The 20,703-nt window shown below is 53.3% G+C and overlaps 3 protein-coding genes across 7 annotated transcripts in view; 2 read left to right on the forward strand and 1 right to left on the reverse strand.

Moving 5' to 3' along the window:
• P2RX5 (purinergic receptor P2X 5) overlaps window positions 1-7,461 on the forward strand; it is a 14,855-nt gene extending 7,394 nt beyond the window's left edge. The window contains exons 10-13 of the mRNA XM_021713755.1: window positions 366-459; window positions 4,128-4,210; window positions 5,400-5,585; window positions 7,043-7,461. Of these exons, the coding sequence (XP_021569430.1) occupies window positions 366-459; window positions 4,128-4,210; window positions 5,400-5,585; window positions 7,043-7,112 (433 nt within the window). The 3' untranslated portion in view covers window positions 7,113-7,461. The remainder of the gene's footprint in view (window positions 1-365; window positions 460-4,127; window positions 4,211-5,399; window positions 5,586-7,042) is intronic.
• Window positions 7,462-14,169: 6,708 nt separating this feature from the next.
• EMC6 (ER membrane protein complex subunit 6) lies at window positions 14,170-15,114 on the reverse strand. 2 transcript variants are annotated; one of them, XM_008060747.1, is made up of 2 exons: window positions 14,939-15,114; window positions 14,170-14,740 (listed from the first exon to the last, which is right to left on the reverse strand). In XM_008060747.1, exon 2 carries the CDS (start codon window positions 14,689-14,691, stop codon window positions 14,359-14,361), a length of 333 nt encoding a protein of 110 aa, XP_008058938.1. In that variant the 5' UTR covers window positions 14,692-14,740; window positions 14,939-15,114; the 3' UTR covers window positions 14,170-14,358. The 2 variants fall into 2 exon arrangements, with proteins under 2 accessions (XP_008058938.1, XP_021569427.1); XM_021713752.1 differs by having other exon boundaries at window positions 14,826-15,113.
• A 39-nt stretch (window positions 15,115-15,153) lies between these two features.
• TAX1BP3 (Tax1 binding protein 3) lies at window positions 15,154-20,054 on the forward strand. 4 transcript variants are annotated; one of them, XR_002482117.1, is made up of 5 exons: window positions 15,154-15,350; window positions 18,194-18,313; window positions 18,651-18,728; window positions 19,044-19,273; window positions 19,358-20,054. XR_002482117.1 is itself a non-coding variant. In XM_008060748.2 (4 exons), the coding sequence occupies exons 1-4, from the start codon at window positions 15,312-15,314 to the stop codon at window positions 19,179-19,181; spliced, it is 375 nt and encodes a 124-aa protein (XP_008058939.1). In that variant the 5' UTR covers window positions 15,154-15,311; the 3' UTR covers window positions 19,182-20,054. The 4 variants fall into 4 exon arrangements, 3 of the variants coding, with proteins under 3 accessions (XP_008058939.1, XP_008058940.1, XP_021569426.1); XM_008060748.2 differs by having other exon boundaries at window positions 19,044-20,054; XM_008060749.2 differs by lacking the exon at window positions 18,651-18,728 and having other exon boundaries at window positions 15,160-15,350; window positions 19,044-20,054.
• Window positions 20,055-20,703: the final 649 nt, after the last annotated feature.

A 20,703-nucleotide genomic window follows, 5' to 3' on the forward strand; every position in this document is an offset into this window, starting at 1 on the left:
GGTTGGGGTGGAGGTGGGAACTCTGCGAGAGGAGAGTGTCTCTTCCTGCCCTGCTCTCTCCATAAGCCAAGGCTTGGCTTCTCTGCGGGTCGATTCCATCAGCACTTTAGTGGCCCAGGAGTTGCCTGGGGTGTAGTGGGAAAACCCTTGCTCCTTGGGGAATGTCTGGCAGGAATTTTAAAGATCTGGATGAGTCTTTTTACTTGGCTCAGTGAGAGGGTCTACAGCTCTCCCCTGGAGCTGCTGAGAGTTGGGTCCTGGGAGTGCCTGTGAGTCCTCAGAGCATCCAGGTCTGTGCTGCCAAGGAGGCAAGGCCAGGCCAGGCCAGGCCGACTGAGGCCTCCCTCCTGCACCTGTCCCCCCAGGTTTGCCAAGTATTACCGAGATGCAGCTGGGGTGGAGTTCCGTACCCTCATGAAAGCCTATGGGATCCGCTTTGATGTGATGGTGAACGGCAAGGTGTGTGGGGTGGTTCTACTATCTGAGGCTGGGCAGGGTGGGGTGGGGGCGTGGGGAGAGGCCCCGGACCCCCTGCTGTCCACCTGCCTCCTTACTCACCTTGTCTCTACCTTCCAGGCAGGGAAGTTCAGCATCATTCCTACCATCATCAACGTGGGCTCCGGCTTGGCACTCATGGGTGCTGTGAGTACCCACCCCTTCCACCTCACTTCCCACCCTCTGACCTGGCAGCTACCCCGGCAGGGAGAGGGAGGTAACTGCCCAGGGGGACTGTGTCCTCCCACTGTTCCAGAAAGATCAGGAGCTGGTGAGATGAGAGTGCATGTGGATGAAGAGGGCTTTCTGGGATTTCACGCCCTGCCAGTTGCCCCCAGGTGGCAGCAGCAGTCCAAGTTTCTCTTTTCGGAGCCCTCAGATGCATCTGCCTGGAGTTCTGGAGCTGCGGGTGGGTTTTGGGTCCCTTCCTAGCTGAGGCGTGGCCTGGGATTTCCCTGGGATCCCAGGTCAGCTCCTGCACTTCCAAAGTCTTCAACTCCACTTCTGCTAAAAAAGGGCAGGATTAGGTTATAGACAGGGTTTCTTAACCTTGGTACCATCGACATTGTGGGCCAGATAATTCTTTGATGTGTTTAAGAGCACATCCTGCCATGCACAGAGGGCTCCCCAGGGTGTAGTGGGATGTTTAAGAGCATTCCTGGCTTCTACCCCCCAGATTCCAGAGGCACCTTCCCTGCAGCTGCGATGACCCAAAATGTCTCCTGGGGAGAAAAATCACCCTGGCTGAGACCCACTGGGCTAAAAGGATCAGAGGCAGGGAAGGCAGCCCTGTAATCCTTTCTGAGAGGTGGCCCTTCTGCCGGGCTGGAGGCACTCACAGGAGAGGAGGTGGTGGCTGAGGCAGGGAAGGGTTTTCTTCGTGTCCCTTTGTACTTCTGGATGTTTCTTTCCTTTTTCTTTCTTCTTTTTGGTCAGAGTCTCACTCTGTCGCCCAGGCTGGAGTACACAATCACAGCTCACTGCAACTTCAAACCTCTGGGCTCAGGAGATTCTTCCGAGTCTTCTGAGTAGCTGGGACTTACAGGCACATGCCACCACACCTGCCTATTATTATTATTATTTTTTTTTGTAGAGACAAGGTCTCATTACATTGTCCAGGCTGGTCTTGAACTCTTGGGCTTAAGCAGTCCTCCTGCCTTGGCCTCCTTTGGTGCTGGCCTCTGGAAATTTCTTAAAGACACAGGGTTGTCATCGGGTGACTTGTGTCCATTCCAGCAAGTCCTTTTCCATGGTTTCTGGCAGACTCTTCCCCCATTCCTCTTCCTATACATCCAAAACAGCCCCATTGAAGGATTCCTTCAGGACCTAGTGCTGACTTTTGTGGAAGCCAGGAAAACGGTGTCCTTTAGCAGGACTCAAAAGTCCATGTCCCTGAGAGGTGAGACGCAGATGGATTCTTTTTTTTTTTTTTTTTGAGTTGGAGTCTCACTCTGTCACCCAGACTGGAGTGCAGTGGCCGGGGCTCCCGGCCACCGCAGCCTCGACCTGCTGGGCTCCGGCGATCCTTCCGCCTCAGCCTTCTAAGTAGCCGGAATTACAGGCATGCGCTACTACGCCCAGCTGATTTTGTGATTTTATTGTTGAGATGAGGTCTCGCTGCCCAGGCGGGTCTCGAACCCGCAGGCTCAGGCAATCCACTCACCTCAGCCTCCCAAAGGCGCGGGATTACAGGCTGAGTCACCAAGCCCGGCTGCAGATGGATTCTTAACTGCAGACTCACTGCTAGGGACCCCTGGATGTTTGTGTCACTTTCTCGGAGAGGGGCCTGCCTCCAATCATCCCTTTCTTGTGATGTGAGTAGAGTTGGAACACAGGGCATCTGGGAAGTGAAGGAAATGGTTCAGGAGGAGGTGGTTGCGGAGGCTGGGCGGAGGGTGTTCGCTGTGGAACGAAGAAATTATAAATAACATTCTTGGCATCTAGGGGATAAGGTGTGCAGCGCCCAGGTGGGACGACCAGGTTCCCGTTGGCCCATCCGTCAACCCCTCCCCGCCTCCACCCTCCTCCTCATTCAAGGCCCCCACCGCAGACCCTGTGCGGAGGGAGGGGTTGCCCTCTAGTGGAGGAGATGGGCCTTTGCACAACCTGCACTGGTCTGAAGTGCCTGTGCTCAGGTGTGAGGTGGTCTGAGCAGGGGTAGCTCAGGTAGCTTAGGGCTTGTCATCTTTCCTGACCGCTGCCATAGCATCCTTGTGGGTTAGGTTCAGAACCTCCGCCCCCAGTCCGTCACTGATTACCAGAAGGATCTTTCTAAAATGTACCGATTCTGGCCTAGTGCCCCCCCCCCCCCCCCCCCCCCCCCCGCCGAATGCCTTGGAAACATTCTAAGCAGTGCCCATTCACAGAGTGTTTCTGGCTCTTTCTTCACAGGCCCGTGGCATTTCCCAGGCATGACAAGCCGTCCTTCCTCTGAAATGTCTTTCCCAGGCTTTTTCTGTCAGTCATTAAGACTCAGCCTGGTGACTCTCTCCAGGCTGAGTCAAGTCCTGTCCTTTTCATGACTTACATGCCTGTCTCCTCACCAGAGGGAGAGTCCCCAGAAGGTCCCTGTTGTCCCTGTCCTCCCTGCACCCCAAGGCAGTCCCTGGCATGTAGTGGGTGCCCAGCAGGCATGTGTTGGAGGAATGAATGGACAGCGTCTGGCGTTCTGCAGTGGGCAGGCCTATGCACTCCAACCCCCAAAGTCTGAGGAAGCCAAGAGGCTGACAGATTCAGTTTCTCAGAAACAAGCATTTAGTAGGGACTTCCGGACAGAAGCCATGCTGTTCTGGTGGCCGAGATCCCTGCACCATCACCGCCCCCCCCAACCCGGGCCTATATACTGTAGGGAAGGAATGTGGAGGACACTTGTAGAGAAAGGTAGGAATGCTATGTGAGTGTGCCTAAGGGCAGGATTTATAGTTTAGGTTGGTTTGACCTAAGGGTAGGATTTATAGTAAGTACATGCTCTTATAGGAGGAACAGTAGGTAAAATGGAATCTTAGAGGCATTCCCAGAACTAGGGTTAATCAGGGTCAGCATAGTGAATTAGCATCCATGATAGAGTTACTGCTTTGGCCTGTAGTACTGCATGGGTGGGATGGGTGCTTGGCCTGTGGGATCAGGTGGGTGCTCCAGCCTAACTTTGGCTCTACCATGACCAGCTTTGTGACCTTAGACAAGGGTGCCCCTTTCTTTTCTTATCTTTTTTTTTAGTTGGAATCTCACTCAGTCACCTAGGCTGGAGTGCAGTGGCACACTCACAGCCACCGTAGCCTCGATCTGCTGAGCTCAGGGGATCCTTCTGCCTCAGGCTTCCAAATAGCTAGGACTACAGGTGCACGCCACCATACCCAGCTAATTTTTTGATTTATTGTAGAGACAAAGTCTTGCCACGTTGGCCCAGCTGTTCTCAAACCCCTGGGCTCAGGCAGTTCTCCCACCTCTACCTCCCAAAGTGCTGGGATTACAGGCCTGAGCCACCATGCCTTGCTAAGCGTACTTCTTTCTGAGCCCAGTTCCCTCATCTATTAAGTGGGGACAATGATGCCTCTTAACAGGTTGTTGCAGGATCAAAAGGTGTGAAGTGCCAGTGCTCTCAGAAGTCTATGAGGTCCCCAACTCTTTTTCAGGGGGCTTTCTTCTGCGATCTGGTACTCATCTACCTCATCAAAAAGAGCGAGTTTTACCGTGACAAGAAGTACGAGGAAGTGAGGTCAGTTATGCTTCCTTCTTAACTGCCCAGAGGGAGCCCTGTGGGGGCTTGAACCTTTACCCTCATTGACATTGGTATTTGGAGTGTGGTGGCGGGGGCTGAAGGGCCTGGGAGGTGGAATGTTGTAAGTGCTACAGAACTGGATTCAGCCTCAGAGCAGTGGTCGAAAAAGAGGCCACCACAGGCCACAGGGCAGGAGACCTGGTCTACAGGCTCTGCCTCTGTCCCATCACGTGACTTTGGACAAGTCCCAGGCCTCCTTGAGCTTTGGTTTCTCTATCTGGGAGATGAAAGAGCTGGTTTACATATGGTATCTTCTAGCATTTTTTTTTGTTTTTTGTTTTGCATTGGAGTTTCACTATGTCACCCAGGCTAGAGTGCATGATCACAGCTCACTGCAGCTTCAACTTCCTGCACTCAGGCGATCCTTCCACCCCAGCTTCCTGAGTATACATCTGCCACCACATCTGGCTGACTTTGTAGAGATGAGGTCTCTCTATGTTGCCTAGGCTGGTCTCGAACTCCTGGGCTCAGGCAGTCCTCTTGTCTCATCCTCCCAAAGTGCTAGGATTACAGGTGTGAGCACCTTCTAGCACTTCTGTTTCAGGATTCGTAGACATGGTGGTCCTAGTGGGCTGGGGTTGAGGGAAGCTGGAGTGATAAAGGAAGGAAAAAAATGGGATTTTTGCTTTTTTCTACTATAGCGGCCTCTTTCCGGGGTTTCTTGGACCTGGGGCTTGGCTGTGTGTGTATGTGTGTGCATGTGTGTGTGTGTGCAGGAAATCCTGATGTCTATGGGTGGGTGGGCTGGAAGGGGAAAGGGGCCCTGGCCCTTGAGGAAGTCTTTCTGGAGGAGCAGGGATCAGAGTGGGGAACTGGGACGGGCACTTCAGCACTCCCTCAGCCCTACCACGGCTCGGGGTGATGGGTGTGGGGGTCTAGCTGTGTCATTTACCTTGATTGAACTCCAGCCACAGCCTGTACCCCAGCTCTGGGTTATAGGCTGCACCCTGAATCCTGACCCTGGCTGCTGCAGACTGAGCCCCAACTGCAGCCTCGGCCCAGACTGAGCTGCTGGAGGAGCCAGGGTGGTGGCCTGCTGGGCCAGCGATCTTTAAGGCCCATCTCACCAGTCTCCCAGGGAGGTGCCCTGCAGGGCTATCAGGTTAACAGATTCTATCCTGACCAGGGGCCTGGAGGACAGTTCCCAGGAGGCTGAGGACGAGGCAGAGGGGCTGGGGCTATCGGAGCAGCTCACATCCGGGCCGGGGCTGCTGGGGTTGCCGGACACGCAGGAGCAGCCTAAGGAACAGCATGGAAGCGGCGGCCAGAAGGGGAATGGCCATGTGTACCCACAGCTCCTTGAGCCCAGCAGGTGAGGGGCTGCTGGGCAGAGAGCCTGAGAACTAGATCCTGCAGAGAGAGCATCCTGCAGACAGGGGGTCCTGCAGAGTGGGCATCCTGCGGAGAGGGGCCTCACTCAGGCACCTCATGCCTTGTGGCCCCGGCGGGCCCCTCTGTTCTCTGGTAACCTGACCCGAGACAGGACGTCCAGTACTTGGGAAAGATTGTCCAAGCCCTGGGGGAGGGAAGGCTGGTACTTCAGCTTCCACATGATTCCCATTAGCTCCCAAGGCCCCGGACAGCTGTATCTGTGCCTCTTTGGTGTTCTGGTGTTAAGTTTTCTTGTTTACATAGCACTTACTCTCCGCCTGGCATGCCTCTAGGCTCTTTGTGTATATTAACTCATTTAAACAACGAGGCGGACACTGATATTTCCTATTTTACTAATGAGGTACCTGAGGCACAAGAAGGCTAAGTGACTTGTTCAAGTCACACAGCTCATAAACTGCAGAGCTGGGATTTGAATCCAGGCAGTGTATCTCTAGCACGCCTTTCTTCTCCATGGAGTTATTCTGCACTCTCTGGCACCTCACCCCCTAGCTCCCATCCTATTACTCCCTTAAACCCCTCTTCTCTGTGGACACGCTGGAGCTGCCCCATCTCGGGAGGGTGGTGGCTGTGCCACCAGGTGGCCCTAAGGCTGCCCTGCCCCAGGGGCTGCCCAGAAGCCCAGGGCAGCCTGGCCTTTTCTGCAGACGTGACCTCAGCCTGGGTGGGGAGGGGGCCCTGGCGGAGTCAGGAGGCCTGCACCCAGGCTGGCTCCACTCCTACCTTGCAGAGTGCCTTGGAGCAGGGGCCTGGCCCTTTCTGGGCTTTGCCTTCTTGTGTTCCTCCCAGCAGGAGCTGGACACAATGCTCAGTGAGGCTGGGATCCTGGGGTATGCACTGGCCCGGGATGGCCCTTCCTCCAGCTCCAGCTCTCATTCCTTGGTGACACGGCCTCCCGTTGGGAGCTAGGCCTGGGTGGGGAAGGAGTGAGGAGAGAAAGGCAGCAAGGCTGGGGGCTGCAACAGTGGGGCAAGGAGGCCACGGGGGCTGGGGTCCAGAGGGGTAGGCCCAGAGCCCAGAAGCCCCCCAGGGCTCCCCAAGCTGTCACTTGCTGGGCACTCACCTGAACTCCATACCCTGCAAGCTGGGAAAACGGCTGCCTGGCGTGGCCTGGCTTAGTCTCAACTGTTGCTGCGGGAGGCTCTGCACGCGGCTCCGGATGCCTCCACAGTTGCTGCTACAACTCCAGAGGCCTCCACGGCGTGTCTCCATGTGTTGGGGCTGTAGCTGGGACCTGACAGGCTACCCCTCTCCAAGTGCTCTGCCTGCCTGCTGTGTTGCCAGTGGAGGCTGCTGCCTCTAGGGAGGCTGGCTCCCCCATCCCCTGTAGGCTCCCTGCAGCCCTCTTACCCTCCGTTTTCCCCTCCCACCCACACACAGGCCTGACTCCCTGCAGAATGCCGAGGTGGATGTGGAGCAGCTGCACACCCTGAAGATGGTGAAGACGTAGCCAGGGCTGTGGCTGGGAGCAGATTCAGTGAAGCCGTGGGGGCCAGAACCGCCCTAGCTCTGGACTGGGAAGAGGGGTCTGTGTGTCGGCGTGAGGCACAGGCTTCCGGGCATTGCTGTCTCTCCTGCGCTTTGGGATCTTGCTACTAACTGTTCTCTGTGTGAGGAGGGCAGCCCCCTAATAGTCCGAGTGGCTCAGATGATGAAGCCCTGGAGGAGGCACCCAGGGAAGGGGAGGGGGGCAGGCCAGGGGTCTGAGTGGAACCAGAGTGTTTTGATTTTCTCTGAGAACCTGGTTGGACATCATTCATTCATTCATGACATGTGCATGCTGCGTGCTGGGCCCTACCAGAGACGCTTCAACACTCACCTGCCCTCAGGGAGAGGGGCACATGTTTAACTTGTCCACAGTCAACAGAGACATCACAGCCAGACCCAGCCACTCCGCCTTCCTCTAGCCTCTAGTGGAATTTCACAAATCCACTAGAGAAAGCTCTTGGACAGCATCCAAGGGGATATTTGGCCTTGCCCCCAGGGATAAAATTTAAAGGTGGCCAAGGAGGCAACCAGGAAAGGACTGGACCAGTCAGGAGGCAGTTGGCCCTTAAGGGAAGAGGCCAACTCCAAGGGATTCTAGGTAAGATGGGGAAGCGGAGGCAAGGAGGCCTCTGCTCCATCTGACTACCCCCAGCCTTGGGAAGCTCAGGGAGTATTGTCTTGCCCAGATGGGAGATGCATTTGTCTGTGTGGTTTGGCTCTTGCTGCTCTGCGGGTAGATGTCCTTACTGGCTTCCCTTGCTCTCTTCTCAGGGGCCTGGTCTGAAGTGCTAAGAGATGAAGCATTGTGCTCACTGAGTAGGTGTGGACATTTATTAGGGGGGCTCTCAAATCCCCCCATCACCCCCTCCAGCTTTCCACACCAGGTCCACCCCACTCTGCAGAACTCTCAGTGGCACCCTCCCTCTGAGGCTGTAGAGCCTTGCTATTTAAAGTAGGATCCAGGGACCAGAAACACCCTATCATCTGGGAGTCTGTTAGAAATGCAGAGTCTCTCCGGGAACGGTGGCTCACACCTGTAATCTCAGCACTTTGGGAGGCTGAGGTGAGAGGATTACTCGAGCCCAGGAGTTCTAGACCAGCCTGGGTACCATAGTGAGACCTTATCTCTTCAAAAATAATAAAATTAGCTGGGTGTGGTGGCACATACTTGTAGTACCAGCTGCTTGGAAGGCTGAAACAGAAGAATTGCCCTGAGCCCAGGAGGTAGAGGCTGCGGTGCGCCATCATTGTGTCACTGCACTTCAGCCTGAGCAACAAAGCGAGACCCTGACTCAAAGAAAAAAGAAAAAAAAAAATTGGAGTCTCAGGCCCTTTTCTTGCCCTTCTAAATCAGAACCTGCATGTCGGCAAGATCCGGAGGTGGTTTGCATGCACAGTAGTGTTTGAGAAGCCCTGGTTCTGAGGGAAAAGAAGGCCAGCTCTGGTGGATGGTCAGCCAATTTCTAGGTCAGACTCACTCATATGCCACCTTGAGACCAAGAGGATCCCTCTCCCACCCCGAAAGTAGTAGTATTCAATTTATTCAAAGTATTATCAGTTTATTCAAATTAAAATGTTTTTGACTAGATGATATTGATTCAACATTTAGAAGGTGCAAAAGAATAGACAATGAAAAGCAACCCTCCCGCCCCTGTTCTCCTGTAGCAGCCGGTGTCAAAATTTCAAGGGGCTGAGAATCCACTTGATTACACACCCACTAAGAAAATGGACCTTCTCTGTTGGAAACAGGCATGAAATGCACTTAACTATTGGGCTTAGGGAGCTGGCCTAGCTCTCTTCACCCTATCCCACTGCATCTGAGTCGTCCCTGTGTAATGCAAGGTGAGAAACCCAGAGCTCGCCACTCACCATTGTTTGTGGCAGAAAAGCCCTCCAGCACTGCCCTGGCTCAGGCAGCCCAAAGTGTTCCCTCTGCACACAGAAGGGGGCGGTGAGTATCCATCCACTGGGGCCTTTGAAGAGGGTCCCTTGTGAGGCTGCCTCTGGGACAGGGTCCCCAGCACAAAAACCCAGCAGCTTCCTCACTCTGGGTTGTCCCCAGCAGCTTCCTCACTCTGGGTTGTCTGGGAACCTGTCACCAAGTCCAACTTACTCTCTGAATAGAAAGTGAAAATCTGGACGATCCACTTAAGTGTTTCCCTTCCTCACTAGCACAGACCCTTGGACTTTATAATCTAGTGTGTCATCTTTATGACTGGGAGCAGGCAAAAAAGGCAGAGGTCATGGCTGCTTAGGACTTGGTCTGGTTTCTTTCAACCAGATTTTGAAATGACTTGGCAGCAGCCAGAGAACCGGGGAACAGTCGTACTGTTTGTTTTATATTGGAATGAAGAAGTCTTCCTGCAGTTATTGATTCATTTGGCCAGTAAATATTTCTTGAGTACCTATGATGTGTCAGATGTCAGACTAAACACTGGTAATACAAAAGTGAGCAATATAGGTGGCCCCTACCCTCAAGTGCTTCCAGTTCAGCTGGAGTTGACCTTAACCAAGGAGCATGCCTGTCATCACAGCCTGAAGAGGGTGCTTGAGGGTCCAACCAGGAGTAGCCAGAGGTTTCCTCAAGGAAGTGACATCGAGTGGAAATCTGAAAGGGAATAGCAGCCTAACTAGGTGATGGGGAAAGCATTGCAGGTAAGGGTATCTATCCCATGTGTAGAAATGCTTTGACATGGGAAGGAGCAACCAAGACACCAGATAGATATAGCCGATTGGAGCAGGTTTTGTGAGGCTTTCTTTTTTATTGTTTTGAGTTGGAGTCTTACTCTGTTCACCTAGGCTGGAGTGCAGTGGCATGGTCATGGCCACTGCAGCCTCAACCTGCTGGGCTCAGACAATCCTTCTGCCTAAGCCTCCCAAGTAGCTGAAACTACAGGCGTGTGCCACCACACTAGGCTAATTTTTTGATTTATTGTAGAGACAAGGTCTTGCCAAGTTGCCCAGGCTGGTCTCTAACCCTCGGATTCAGGCAATCCTCTTGCCTCTGCCTCCCAAAGTGCTGGGATTACAAGTGTGAGCCACCATGCCTGGCACTTTTAATCAAGTTGTCTTTAATTCTAAGTATTGCCCCAGTAAGCTTTATTTATTTATTTATTTTTGAGTTGGAGTCTCACTCTGTTGGCCAGGCTGGAGTGCAGTGGCATGCTCACAGTCACTGCAGCCTCAACCTGCTGGGCTCAGGTGATCCTTCCACCCTAGCCTTCCAAGTAGCTGGGACCACAGGCATGTGCCACCATGCCCAGCTAATTTTTTGATTTATGGTAGAGATGAGGTCTCACCAAGTTGCCCAGGCTGGTTTCAAACCAGTGGGCTCAGGCAATCCTCTCACCTCGGCCTCCCAAAGTGCTGGGATTATAGGTGTGAGCCACCATACCTGGCCTAAACTTTACTTTCTTGGAGGAGTCATTCAATTTTTCTTCAAGACCAGTAAAGCCTTCCAGGGGGTCTTCCTCCTGCACTCAGGGCCCTGTGCTCAGAATTATCAGTGGTCCCGTTGCAGTTTCTGGACGGCGTTGCACACTCTGCCAAAGGTTCCTTGCTCTGCATACAGCCCTCTGCTCCCCACCTTTCTTCTGCATAACCCTGGTGCAAGAGCTGGAGGTTCATCACTTATGGAAACTGGCGTTTCAGTGAGGGGAGTGAAGCAGAGCTTGAGCACTCTTCCAACATGGGCAAACCCTTTTGTCTCTGGGCACTGGTTGCCTCATGGAGATGAGAGTGCCATCCTCTCAGGAACTCCTCTCTATTCAGATACATGGCCTGTGCTTGTGTTCAGGCCCTAGCCTAAACCTGGCTGCTAGTATTGAGTTAGCCTGTGCTTTTGGGAGTACCAGAATGCTGGCCAATGAGAACTTTGTACTTCGGGTGCTATCAATGTGACATCATGGGGATGAGCCATGAAAGAGTGAAATGCCCTCCACTTCTGATGCTGGGTCATCAGGACTGACCAATCATGGCTGTGTCCCCGTCTCCTCCCCCACCACACCTCCATCAATTCTTCCTTTTTCAGTGGCTGCCCCACTAGGGAACCAGTAGTAAAGGGAAAATGTGACTTCTAAGGGTTCTTGAGCACTCACTCAGCTAAGGACTACAGTAGAGTTCCTAAATTGTCCCACTTGCATGTCTAGAAAAGGGCTCCACTTGGTCCCAACCTCCCACCTCCACAAGTGACATGACTTTCCTCAGAGCATACTCTCCAGTGGATCCAAAAACGTTTTCTTGCTAAAAGACAGTACTTTTCTGCCAGCTTTTTCCCCTTAGGTCAGTACACAGAATTAAGGGAGGGGGGAGGGAGATGGCAGACACTTTCTGGGACCTGACCAATATATGTATTCTCTGATTTTTATTTGGTTATAAAACAATAAATGCCATCAATTTCAAACGTGGCCTGATTTCTTTTTCATGTCTTCATGAAAATTTCTGTGTTTTAGAGAAAAAAATATAAGACAGACACAAGAACTGATTGGTAAGCAATATATTATGTTCCTCGTTTTGCAAAGAAATTCAAGTAAAAGTATGGAAACTTGCCTGAGCCTTTGGGTTCAAGACCAGCCCGGGCAACTTAGTGAGATCTCGTCTCTCTAAATAAAAAATCAGTAAACAATAAATAAAAAATCAGCTGGGCGTGGTAGTGCGCACCTGTAGTTCCCGCTATTTGGAAGGCTGAGGTGGAAGGATCGCCAGCGCCTAGCAGGTTGACGCTGGGGTGGCCGTGAGTGTGTCACTGCACTCTAGCCTGCATAACAGAGTGAGACTCCAAATCTAAATAAATAAAGTAGGTACACTCTTTAAATGAGCAAACATTAAAAGACTAGTTTTTATATTTTGCCCTAGGAGCTTATTAAATCCCCTCAAAATGACAAAAAGGTGAAGACACTCATTGCATTCAAACTCGAACATTTCAAACACACACACTTCCCAAATAGTGAAATGGTTAAGTAAATCAGCTCATTTATCCCCCTTTCTTTCCCTCCTCTTGTACCAGTAGAACCCCCTCTGCTTCTTCCTTACTCTGCATCAAGAGTGAACCCTTCCCTCTCACAGAAGGGCCCGAGAGAGGACTGAGGTGTGCAAACCATGAATGAGAGGATCTTCAGGGGTGGGCAGAAAAAGGTCTCCTTGGGAGGTCACTGGGAGAGAGAGGCAAAGCTGTGGCCTCCACTTCTTGGCTTCATGTGTAAGCATGTGGTTCTGAACTCAAAATGGAATTCAGAAGTTCTGGGTCCCAGATCCATTTCCATTATTGGCCATGGGCTACCTATGATCCATAAAAAAGAGGACCTGGATTCAAGCTCTTAGGCCCTCTGCCAATCTAAAATTGATTCTTTCAAAAAAATCCAAATCTGATCATATCACTTTGGACTAAAATCTTCCAAAGACTTCAGTTGTTCTTAGAATTAAGGCCAAGCTCCCCACTATGGCCTCTTCTCTCACTTTCCAGATGCTGGTCACACTCCTTCCTGCCCATGGCCTTCACACATATGCTTTCCTGTACTTTACTTGACTATGTTATTCAAACCTTGGGTCTCAGATGTAATGTTATTTCCTCAAAGAAGCTTGCTTAACCCCCAACCTGGGTTAGGTTTGGGGTTTCCTTTGTACTCTCTTCATAGCACTTAACATATTTAGAATTGAGGTCTCATGCTGTCATTCAGGTTGCAGTGCAGTGGCACCATCACAGCTCACTGCAGCCTCGACCTCCTGGGCTCATACGATCCTTCTGCCTCAGTCTCCCAAGTAGCTAGGACTACAGGTGTGCACTACCGTGTCCAGCTTATCTTTTTTTTTTTTTTGTAGAGATGAGGTCTCATTATGTTGCCTAGGCTGGTCTTGAACTCCTGGGGTCAAGTAATCCTACTGTCTCAGTCTCCCTAAGTGCTGGGATTATAGGCACGAGCCACTGCACCTGGACCCGTAATTTAAATATTTGTGAAATTAAGTAATGCTGGTCTTCTCAGACTATAAATTCCATGAGCAACATATTCATAACAATAATTCTAATGCAATACTTTTCAAACATGTGTTTTATTCTAAAATAATCTTGACAAGAATCATGGATTAGCATGTAGACAGAGGTGATTATACCCGAGACAAACAAAAAGTGTAGCTTAAATGCCAAAAAACATGTTTAATCTTCACTAGACATATCCTACAAAAATCTTGATTTTACTCTCTTATGGAAAAGACTGCTAACTGTGACTAGATGTAATGAAATGGAAATGATACCCTTCATGCCTGGAAGTAGTGGTGAGCAAGAGGGAATGCTGGGCTGTGAAAAGGTACACTCAGCCAATACAGCAAAAGCAAATCAACAGGCTGGGTGCAGTCGCTCAGGCCTGTAATCCCAGCACTTTGGGAGGCTGAGGTGAGAGGACTGCCTGAGCCCATGGGTTCGAGAAAAGCCTGGGCAACTTGGCGAGACCTCATCTCTACAATAAATAAAAAATTAGCCAGGCATGGTTGTGAGTGCCTGTAGTTCCAGCTATTTGGAAGGCTGAGGCGGAAGGATCATCTGAGCCCAGCAGGTCAAGGCTGTGGTAGCCATCAGTGTGCCACTACACTCTAATTCAGATAACAGAGACTCCAACTCAAAAATAAATCAATAAATAAAACAAATTAAGAGACCTGTATTTGAATTCTGGCTGTCTCTTCCCAGATGTGCCTCCTCTGAGTCTCAGGTTCCTCGTCAACAGGGAGTTAATAATAGCATCTACTCCATAAGGTTATTGCTAGAATTAAATGAGACAATGGATGTAAAAAGTACAAGGCACGATGGCTGGCATACAGAGAACTCTTAATATTAACTGCTATTAGTTCTTAGAATGTTAATAATAAATTCTCTCCTTATCTAGGACCCTGTGGCCCCTTCTGGATGGTCTACGTGTAAAGGCAAGGAAGTAACAGAAGGCTGTGGCCCAGTTCCTGTTCTCCAGGGGTCAAATCTTGGCGATTTTGCACCAATGGCAGATTATGCGTTTAAGGTAGGAAAGAACTCCACAAAGTGTCTCACGCTTCATTTAATCTGAAGGATATTACAGGTTCTCCGTCTTCAGATATAAATTATTTATAACGTTACAGAACAAGCAGCGAATTCGACAATTTAAAAACTCAGTAAGTCTACACGGTGTTAATTTCTGGCAACAGTCCTCCCGATCCGGTTTTTTAAAAAAGTCACCCCTGCCCCCATTTCAGTAGACGTGCACCATGCCATAGAGGAATGTCCAGAACAGGACGTAGGTGAAGAGGCCTCCGATGAGGCCTCCTGTAAAGAGAGGTCTTCGTGATTTGAAATATTTGTTCCACCTCCTTCCCGCCTTGAGAATCAGGAGCAGGGAAAGCAGGATGGAGGCAAGCAGGTAGAAGATGAAACCGTAGAGGCCGGTGAGGCCGAGGATGCCGGCCGTGGCCCCCGACAGCGCTGACACTGAGGTCCGGCAGTAATCCAGGACGGCGGCGTTGCCCCGCACGGCTGCCTCACTGATGAACGGCGGCCCTTCCCGCTTGGCCACCACCGCGGCCATCGCACCCGCCGGGGCTCGGCCTCTAGCTTTGTCGCGGAGTAACGCGGAGCTGCGGAGAAAACCAAGTTACAAGTGGCGCTCGGAGCTTGGCGAGTTGGATGCACGCCGCCCCCTCCCCCTGGAGCTTCCGAGACCTGGAACCCCTCCTGGGTCTCAGCCCTTCAAATGACGCAGAGAAGACCGAGGGCTCGAGCCGGCCGAGGGGCGACGACACGTCTGCATTCCCTGGCCCGGCTTGCCCAGTTACCTGGAACACGGCGGCGGACACACTTAGCACTCCCTCAGAGAGGAAGGGGCAGAGATGCCCGCGGCGCCATCTTGCGCTGAGGGCTGCTGGGAGGGCTCAGACTGCGCACGCCCCCGGATCCCGTCCCGCCCACCCGCGCCTGCGCCGTGGGCGCCCGAGGCACGCTCCACCTTCTCCCCCGCTTTTCTACGCACGCGCCGGGACTTCTGAAAGCAGAGCAGCGCTCCGGCCGGCGATTGGCTGGAGGTTTGTTAACTATTCATAAGGGGGCTGGCCTAGCCGGGCAGCCTTTGTTAACCAGAGAGGGCGAGGCCGCGGGGAATCTCGCTGCAGGCTTCACCGAGCGGTAGTTGGTTACGAGATTGGGGTCGAGATGTCCTACATCCCGGGCCAGCCGGTCACCGCCGTGGTGGTGAGTGCGCTCGCGCGGGCTTCTTCTCGTCTTGGCTTGCTCCCACTTCGCAGAGCGGCAAACTGTCACCCTAAACAGGTTGACGAAGCGTCGAGCCCAGGGCTCCTGCACACCAGTGGACGGGGCTCCCGGGCCCGCTCTATCGTGGCAGGGCCCCGATCTCCCCCCAGCTACGAAACGGAGATTGCAGGGTCCCAAGAGCTCTCGGAGACCCTGGACGGAGGCCAGACCGCGCGCTCTGCTGCCGACGGGTGTACTCTTTTCAGTTGACCAGGGCGAGGAGGACGGAGGAAGAAGGCCCCAGCTGTGGGACTCTGGGAACGCGCCCCCTTCCCGGGCCTCCGTGTCCCCAGCTGGGCAGCTGCAGGGGGCGGGCGCCGGCCCCGACGGCCATGAGTAGCAGCCTCTGGAATGAGGAAGTGCTTCCTCCGCTCCGGACGCCGCCGCCGGCGCCCCGCCGCCGCCCAAAGGAAGGAGACCTGGGGGGTGGGGCTGGCCGGAATCTGCCCTAGCAGCCCCTTCCCCTTTCCCGGCCAGCCTTGCTCCTCGGACTCACTTGCCGCCCGTCCAGAGTGAATGCTCATACAATTGGCGGGTTACCTCTCCAACTTTCCCCGGATCCTCAGCCCTTGGGATAAAGTCCAGAAGCCCAGCCTGACGCTTGAGGCCAGAGGAGAACTTCTGGGGCCAGCCTAGACCCCGGGTCGCCCTCTTGGCTTGTTTTGGGTGCCGGGTGCTGTTAGAATAGGCCAAAGGAGGGAGACTGGGGTATCAGACCTAGGTGCCAGTGTCACAGTCGAATGAAGCCTGGAGGCCAAGCCCGTGGCAGAGGTGGGGAAGCTGAGTTTCAGAAAGTCTGTCTGGTCATGCCTGGCATCCCAGAGGTTTCAGAAAATGGAAAGAAATGCCTGCCTAGCAGGCAATGGGACAAGTGAAAGTCTCAGCCCTGGAGCCATCGGGACTGGCTGTGGTGTCTCAGATGGGTGTGCTGGAGAGCTCCATCAGTCAGATGGGTGGAGGCAGGGAAGCCACTGATAACAGTAGCATGTGAGGGTGAGCTTAGGGCACCAGCTAAGGCTCAGGCTAGGAGGAAACATTGCTGGACCTGTTGACAGCTGTTCTAAGCTTCACCCTGCTTGCACCCGCCTGGCTTTTCTAGATCCCTAGTTGCCCCAGAGAGAAGGGCCAGGTTTGCTCTTTAGCTAGAAAAGAGAGGGTGTGGGCAAGGAGCCAGAGAGGGCCACCTTGCTGCCTGACCTCACTCTGCAAGTCAGTGACAGGGCGCTGTTGCCCAGCCCATGGGCCTGTTCTCTTCTGACCTTGTGTGGGTGCAGAGGTGTGTGCTGGAGGAGCTCACACTTCTGGGCATGAGGACTTGGGTCCAGTGGGCTTCAGAGATCATGCTGACTGCTCCCCCTCCCTCAGGCCATGGCTGGGCCCAGGGCCTTCCTCACAGCTGTAGGACCATGGACCCCCAGTTCTGCTAACACCAGGAATGTGCCTGAACATGGTGGGTGGGGTCTGGCTTTTCCCTCTTGTCTTGGATTGGGGATGGGATGGGGGAAGCTTCCTCCCCAGTTCCTACCCTTTTCCACGTAGTCCACATTTTGAGAATGTTAAAATCGTTTTAGCCTCTCCTGAACTCTGGCACCATAGATCCATCTGCCTTCTGGACACCAGCCCGATGGCCCCTGGCACTCCAGCTCAACCTGCTTCTCCTCTTGGGTTCCCATCTGAGTGATGGTTGTGCTCAGCCAGGCTGGGTAGCCGGGCGCTCCTCTTGCTTGCCTCCTCCGTGAATAGTTGCCAAATCTGTTGACCTCAATTTCCAAGTAGCTTATGTCCCCTGGCCTCTGATCCCCCTTTGTGAGACATCCATTTCTCTGACTACTTGACTATGTCCTGCCCTACTCCCTAATTCCTGAGAGTTCCAGGGGGGTTCAGGATCAAGGTCAGGTGGCCAGACTACTTGTTACCCCTTCAAGGCTGGTGCAGATGATCCCTCCTTTGTGCCATCTCCTCAGGTTTAGATCAAGTCACCTTTTGCACTTTTGGAGTGATCTGGTCTGGCTCCCAGCTTCTGGAGACTGCAGGGTGCTGGCTGAGACTTTGAAAGGAGCCTGTTACAGCTGGGATCCATAGCCCCAGAGCATGATGGGAGAGCCCTAGAATATGCCTCTAGTTCCTGCACTGCACAAGGGCAGGGCCTGGGGTTTAGGGATCTCCCTTCCCCCCCTTTCCAGGACCAGTCTCATGGGGCTACGTCCCACAGCCTTCCTTATCTGGCCCAGCGTCATCACCCTCCCAGTCCTGGGTCCTGTGCCGTGCAAACATGTACCCACAGCACCTTCAAGCCTTTGCTTTTGCTCCCTTGGCCAGCAAGTGCTTCCTCTCTTTTCTGTGCAAGTTAGATCTCTGCTCTTCCTGAGCACATCCCGTCTTTCCCTGACAGGGCTGGCTCTGAGCTGCCTCAACATGCCTGCATCTTTCCAGAACCTGACCCCTTCTGCCCTGTGCAGATGCTCCCCTGAGAGATGGGCCTACATCCATAGAAGCTGTTAACACCCTGGCTCCTGGGCCAGGAGGAGCTTAGTGCACATGTTGATTAAGGTGCCTGAGACTAAAGGGTTAGTGGGGAGGCTGAGGCCAGAGGGCTATACTGGTAGATCCACGTGGCCAGTTTCTCAACTTCAACTCCCCAGCATCCCAGGATTCTTACAGAGGACCCCCCCACTTGGCATGGCTCAGAGTCGGCCCAGCAGCCTGAGGCTGTTGCTGGGGACACAGACCATGTTTGCTCTTCACCTGCCCTTCTCCCCACAACTTGTTTTTTCCTTTGCCAGCAAAGAGTTGAAATTCACAAGCTGCGTCAAGGTGAGAACTTAATTCTGGGCTTCAGCATTGGCGGTGGAATTGACCAGGATCCTTCCCAGAATCCCTTCTCAGAAGACAAGACAGACAAGGTGAGGGGAACTAGGGTCCTGGGACCTCCTCGTGGGGTACAGAGGCCTGAGATAGTGGATCTGTGCTTCCTGGGCCTGAATGGAGGGAGCAGACCTCATGTCTCTCAAACCGTCTAAGAAGGCCCAAGAAATGATCTGGTGGGAATAAGTAGGGCTAGGCTGCGGAGTAGACCTCCCAGTCCTAGGAAGTCCTGCTCAGAGCGAGCCCAGGAGGAGCTGGCACATCTGTGGGGCAGGGACAGAGGGACAGCTGGGAGTGTGCCATGCTGGGTTCTGCTCTGTGGATGAGGGGCCAGTCCAGCGACCATGGGACTTGACCTGGGCTGCCTGTTTTCAGGGCATTTACGTCACACGAGTGTCTGAAGGAGGCCCTGCTGAAATTGCCGGGCTACAGATTGGAGACAAGATCATGCAGGTAACAGGTGTCCCCAAGGAGGAAAACAAGTCCTTCAGACCTTGGGCCAGAAGGTCTGAAGCACTTGGGGGTGGGGGGCTGTCCTTGCCTCCCAGCAGGGAGGGACTCACCGAAGTCGATCTGGAACCCATGCTGGTATTGCCCCCAGAGGACGCTGGCTTTCTCTGTGTGCCTCTGCTGTGATGCTCAGTGTTTCCTAGCCCTGGGATGTCAGCTTGGGGGCCTGCTTGGGTGACTCAGGGCCCCCAGAGCCCTCTGCTTCCAGATCCCAGAGGGCAGGGAGCTGAGGTGGGCTGTGTTTTCTTCCTGGGCCAGGTGAACGGCTGGGACATGACCATGGTCACACATGACCAGGCCCGGAAACGGCTCACAAAGCGATCGGAAGAGGTGGTGCGCCTGCTGGTGACACGGCAATCTCTGCAGAAGGCTGTGCAGCAGTCCATGTTGTCCTAGCAGCTGCCACAGCCCACAACTCGTGCCTGGCTGCCTCCTTGTACAATGACACCACTTTCACACTGTCTGCCCCTCGTCCTGGCTTCTGCTGAGTGCTGGGTCTCAGCTCAGAATGGCCCCATCTGATCCCAGAGGCCTGGCCCAGCTTTCCTTCCCTCTCCCATCCCTGGCCCGAGGCAGTGGGACCAGCTCTTTCCCTCGGACACCGAGGATTGGAAGCCAGGGCCTGGAGCCAAGTGGTAGCCAGTCTGCAGCAACCACAGGCTCAGCCCCTAGACCCTGCTGCCTGGCCATAGAAGTGTCCTGGGTGAGTGGGAAACACCACTTCTTGGGAGCTGCCAAAGCTGGGAAATGGCAGTTGGGGCTGGCCTTTCCCACTGTGCCCTGGCTGCAGGGCTTGGCACAGCATGTGTCCACTCTGCAGTGCCTGTGCCCGTGGTCCTCCCTATGTTGCCCAGCGGGAGACTGGACACACTGTTGGAGGTACCACAGAGGTGTGCCAGGTTGGAAGGAGGCAGGCTCCCCACTAACCCCCACTCCCCAGGGGTGCTGGCCTCCCCAGGTTTGTCTGCTTACAGGATGTAGATGAGGCTCGAGGCTGACATTCAGGGCAGTTCTCAGGATTGCCATTTCCTCTATGCCTGTGGGTTTAACTTTTGTATTTTTTTAATCACAACTTTGATACAGAATGTTTTTTATCTTATTCTTTGGAGATGCCAATTCTACTTTTGAATTTTGCTTACTAATTCACATCTGGGAACAACTACTCTTTGCAAGTGCACAAGCCTTACTTTGGTTATTGTGAAAATGGGGCAGCGGGACGCTGCCCCCCACTGCCGTTGTGTGCCCAATAAACAATGCTGGAATTCACAAGGGTTCTTTGCTGAAGTCTAAGGTGGGATATTGGGGGGAACACTGGGGTGACAGCTTTGGTGTTAATGATGGCTAACCTGTCTTCTACTTTTTTGGGACAATGCCCAGGTATTTCCAGGCTCCCCTGTCTGCAGATTCTGGGGCTGGTGGGCCCTTAGCAAGGACTGCATCTGTGGGAGCATCTGGGAGCACCTTCATTGCAACTGGAGCAAGAAGCCTAGGGCATGTGTAGTCTCTTGCGAGTCACTGTGAAGCCCCTAAGTTCCCCTTGTGTAACCTAGTTTCAGCACCCACCCAGGAGGGGTCTCACAGACACCCAGGGGTTCATGGGAAAAACACCTGCCCCAAGAGTCTTGAGAGCACTCTGTGTATCACAGCTGAAGACCCAACCCCAGATGTTCCCAGGGTTTGAAATCTGGCCAGGTGGGGGTGAGCTAGAGAGCACACTGTCCTTGCCTACAGTTCTGGGAAGGTGTTGGCACTCCTGGACCTGCCTAGCATTGCCAGATCAGATCTTTAAGGGAAAGCCAAGAACTTGAAATCTCTCATTTTTAAAATATGGCACACCAGTAACATTTTATAAAAATCACTGGGTGACCTCAATAAAACAGGTCTGTGGGCTTGGTCAGGCTATAATCTCTACTCTTGG

Source organism: Carlito syrichta, unplaced genomic scaffold, assembly GCF_000164805.1.
Source record: "Carlito syrichta isolate Samal-C Ts95f unplaced genomic scaffold, Tarsius_syrichta-2.0.1 Scaffold304713, whole genome shotgun sequence".
Taxonomy (NCBI): domain Eukaryota; kingdom Metazoa; phylum Chordata; class Mammalia; order Primates; family Tarsiidae; genus Carlito; species Carlito syrichta.

Bases quoted from the DNA above. Each gene is read 5' to 3' on its own strand.
- EMC6 (XM_008060747.1), bottom strand. From the start codon at position 14,691: ATGGCCGCGGTGGTGGCCAAGCGGGAAGGGCCGCCGTTCATCAGTGAG.
- TAX1BP3 (XM_021713751.1), top strand. From the start codon at position 15,312: ATGTCCTACATCCCGGGCCAGCCGGTCACCGCCGTGGTG. The intron at 15,351-18,193 runs GTGAGTGCGCTC...TTCCTTTGCCAG, and splicing joins AGCCGGTCACCGCCGTGGTG to CAAAGAGTTGAAATTCACAA. The intron at 18,314-18,650 runs GTGAGGGGAACT...GCCTGTTTTCAG, and splicing joins CAGAAGACAAGACAGACAAG to GGCATTTACGTCACACGAGT.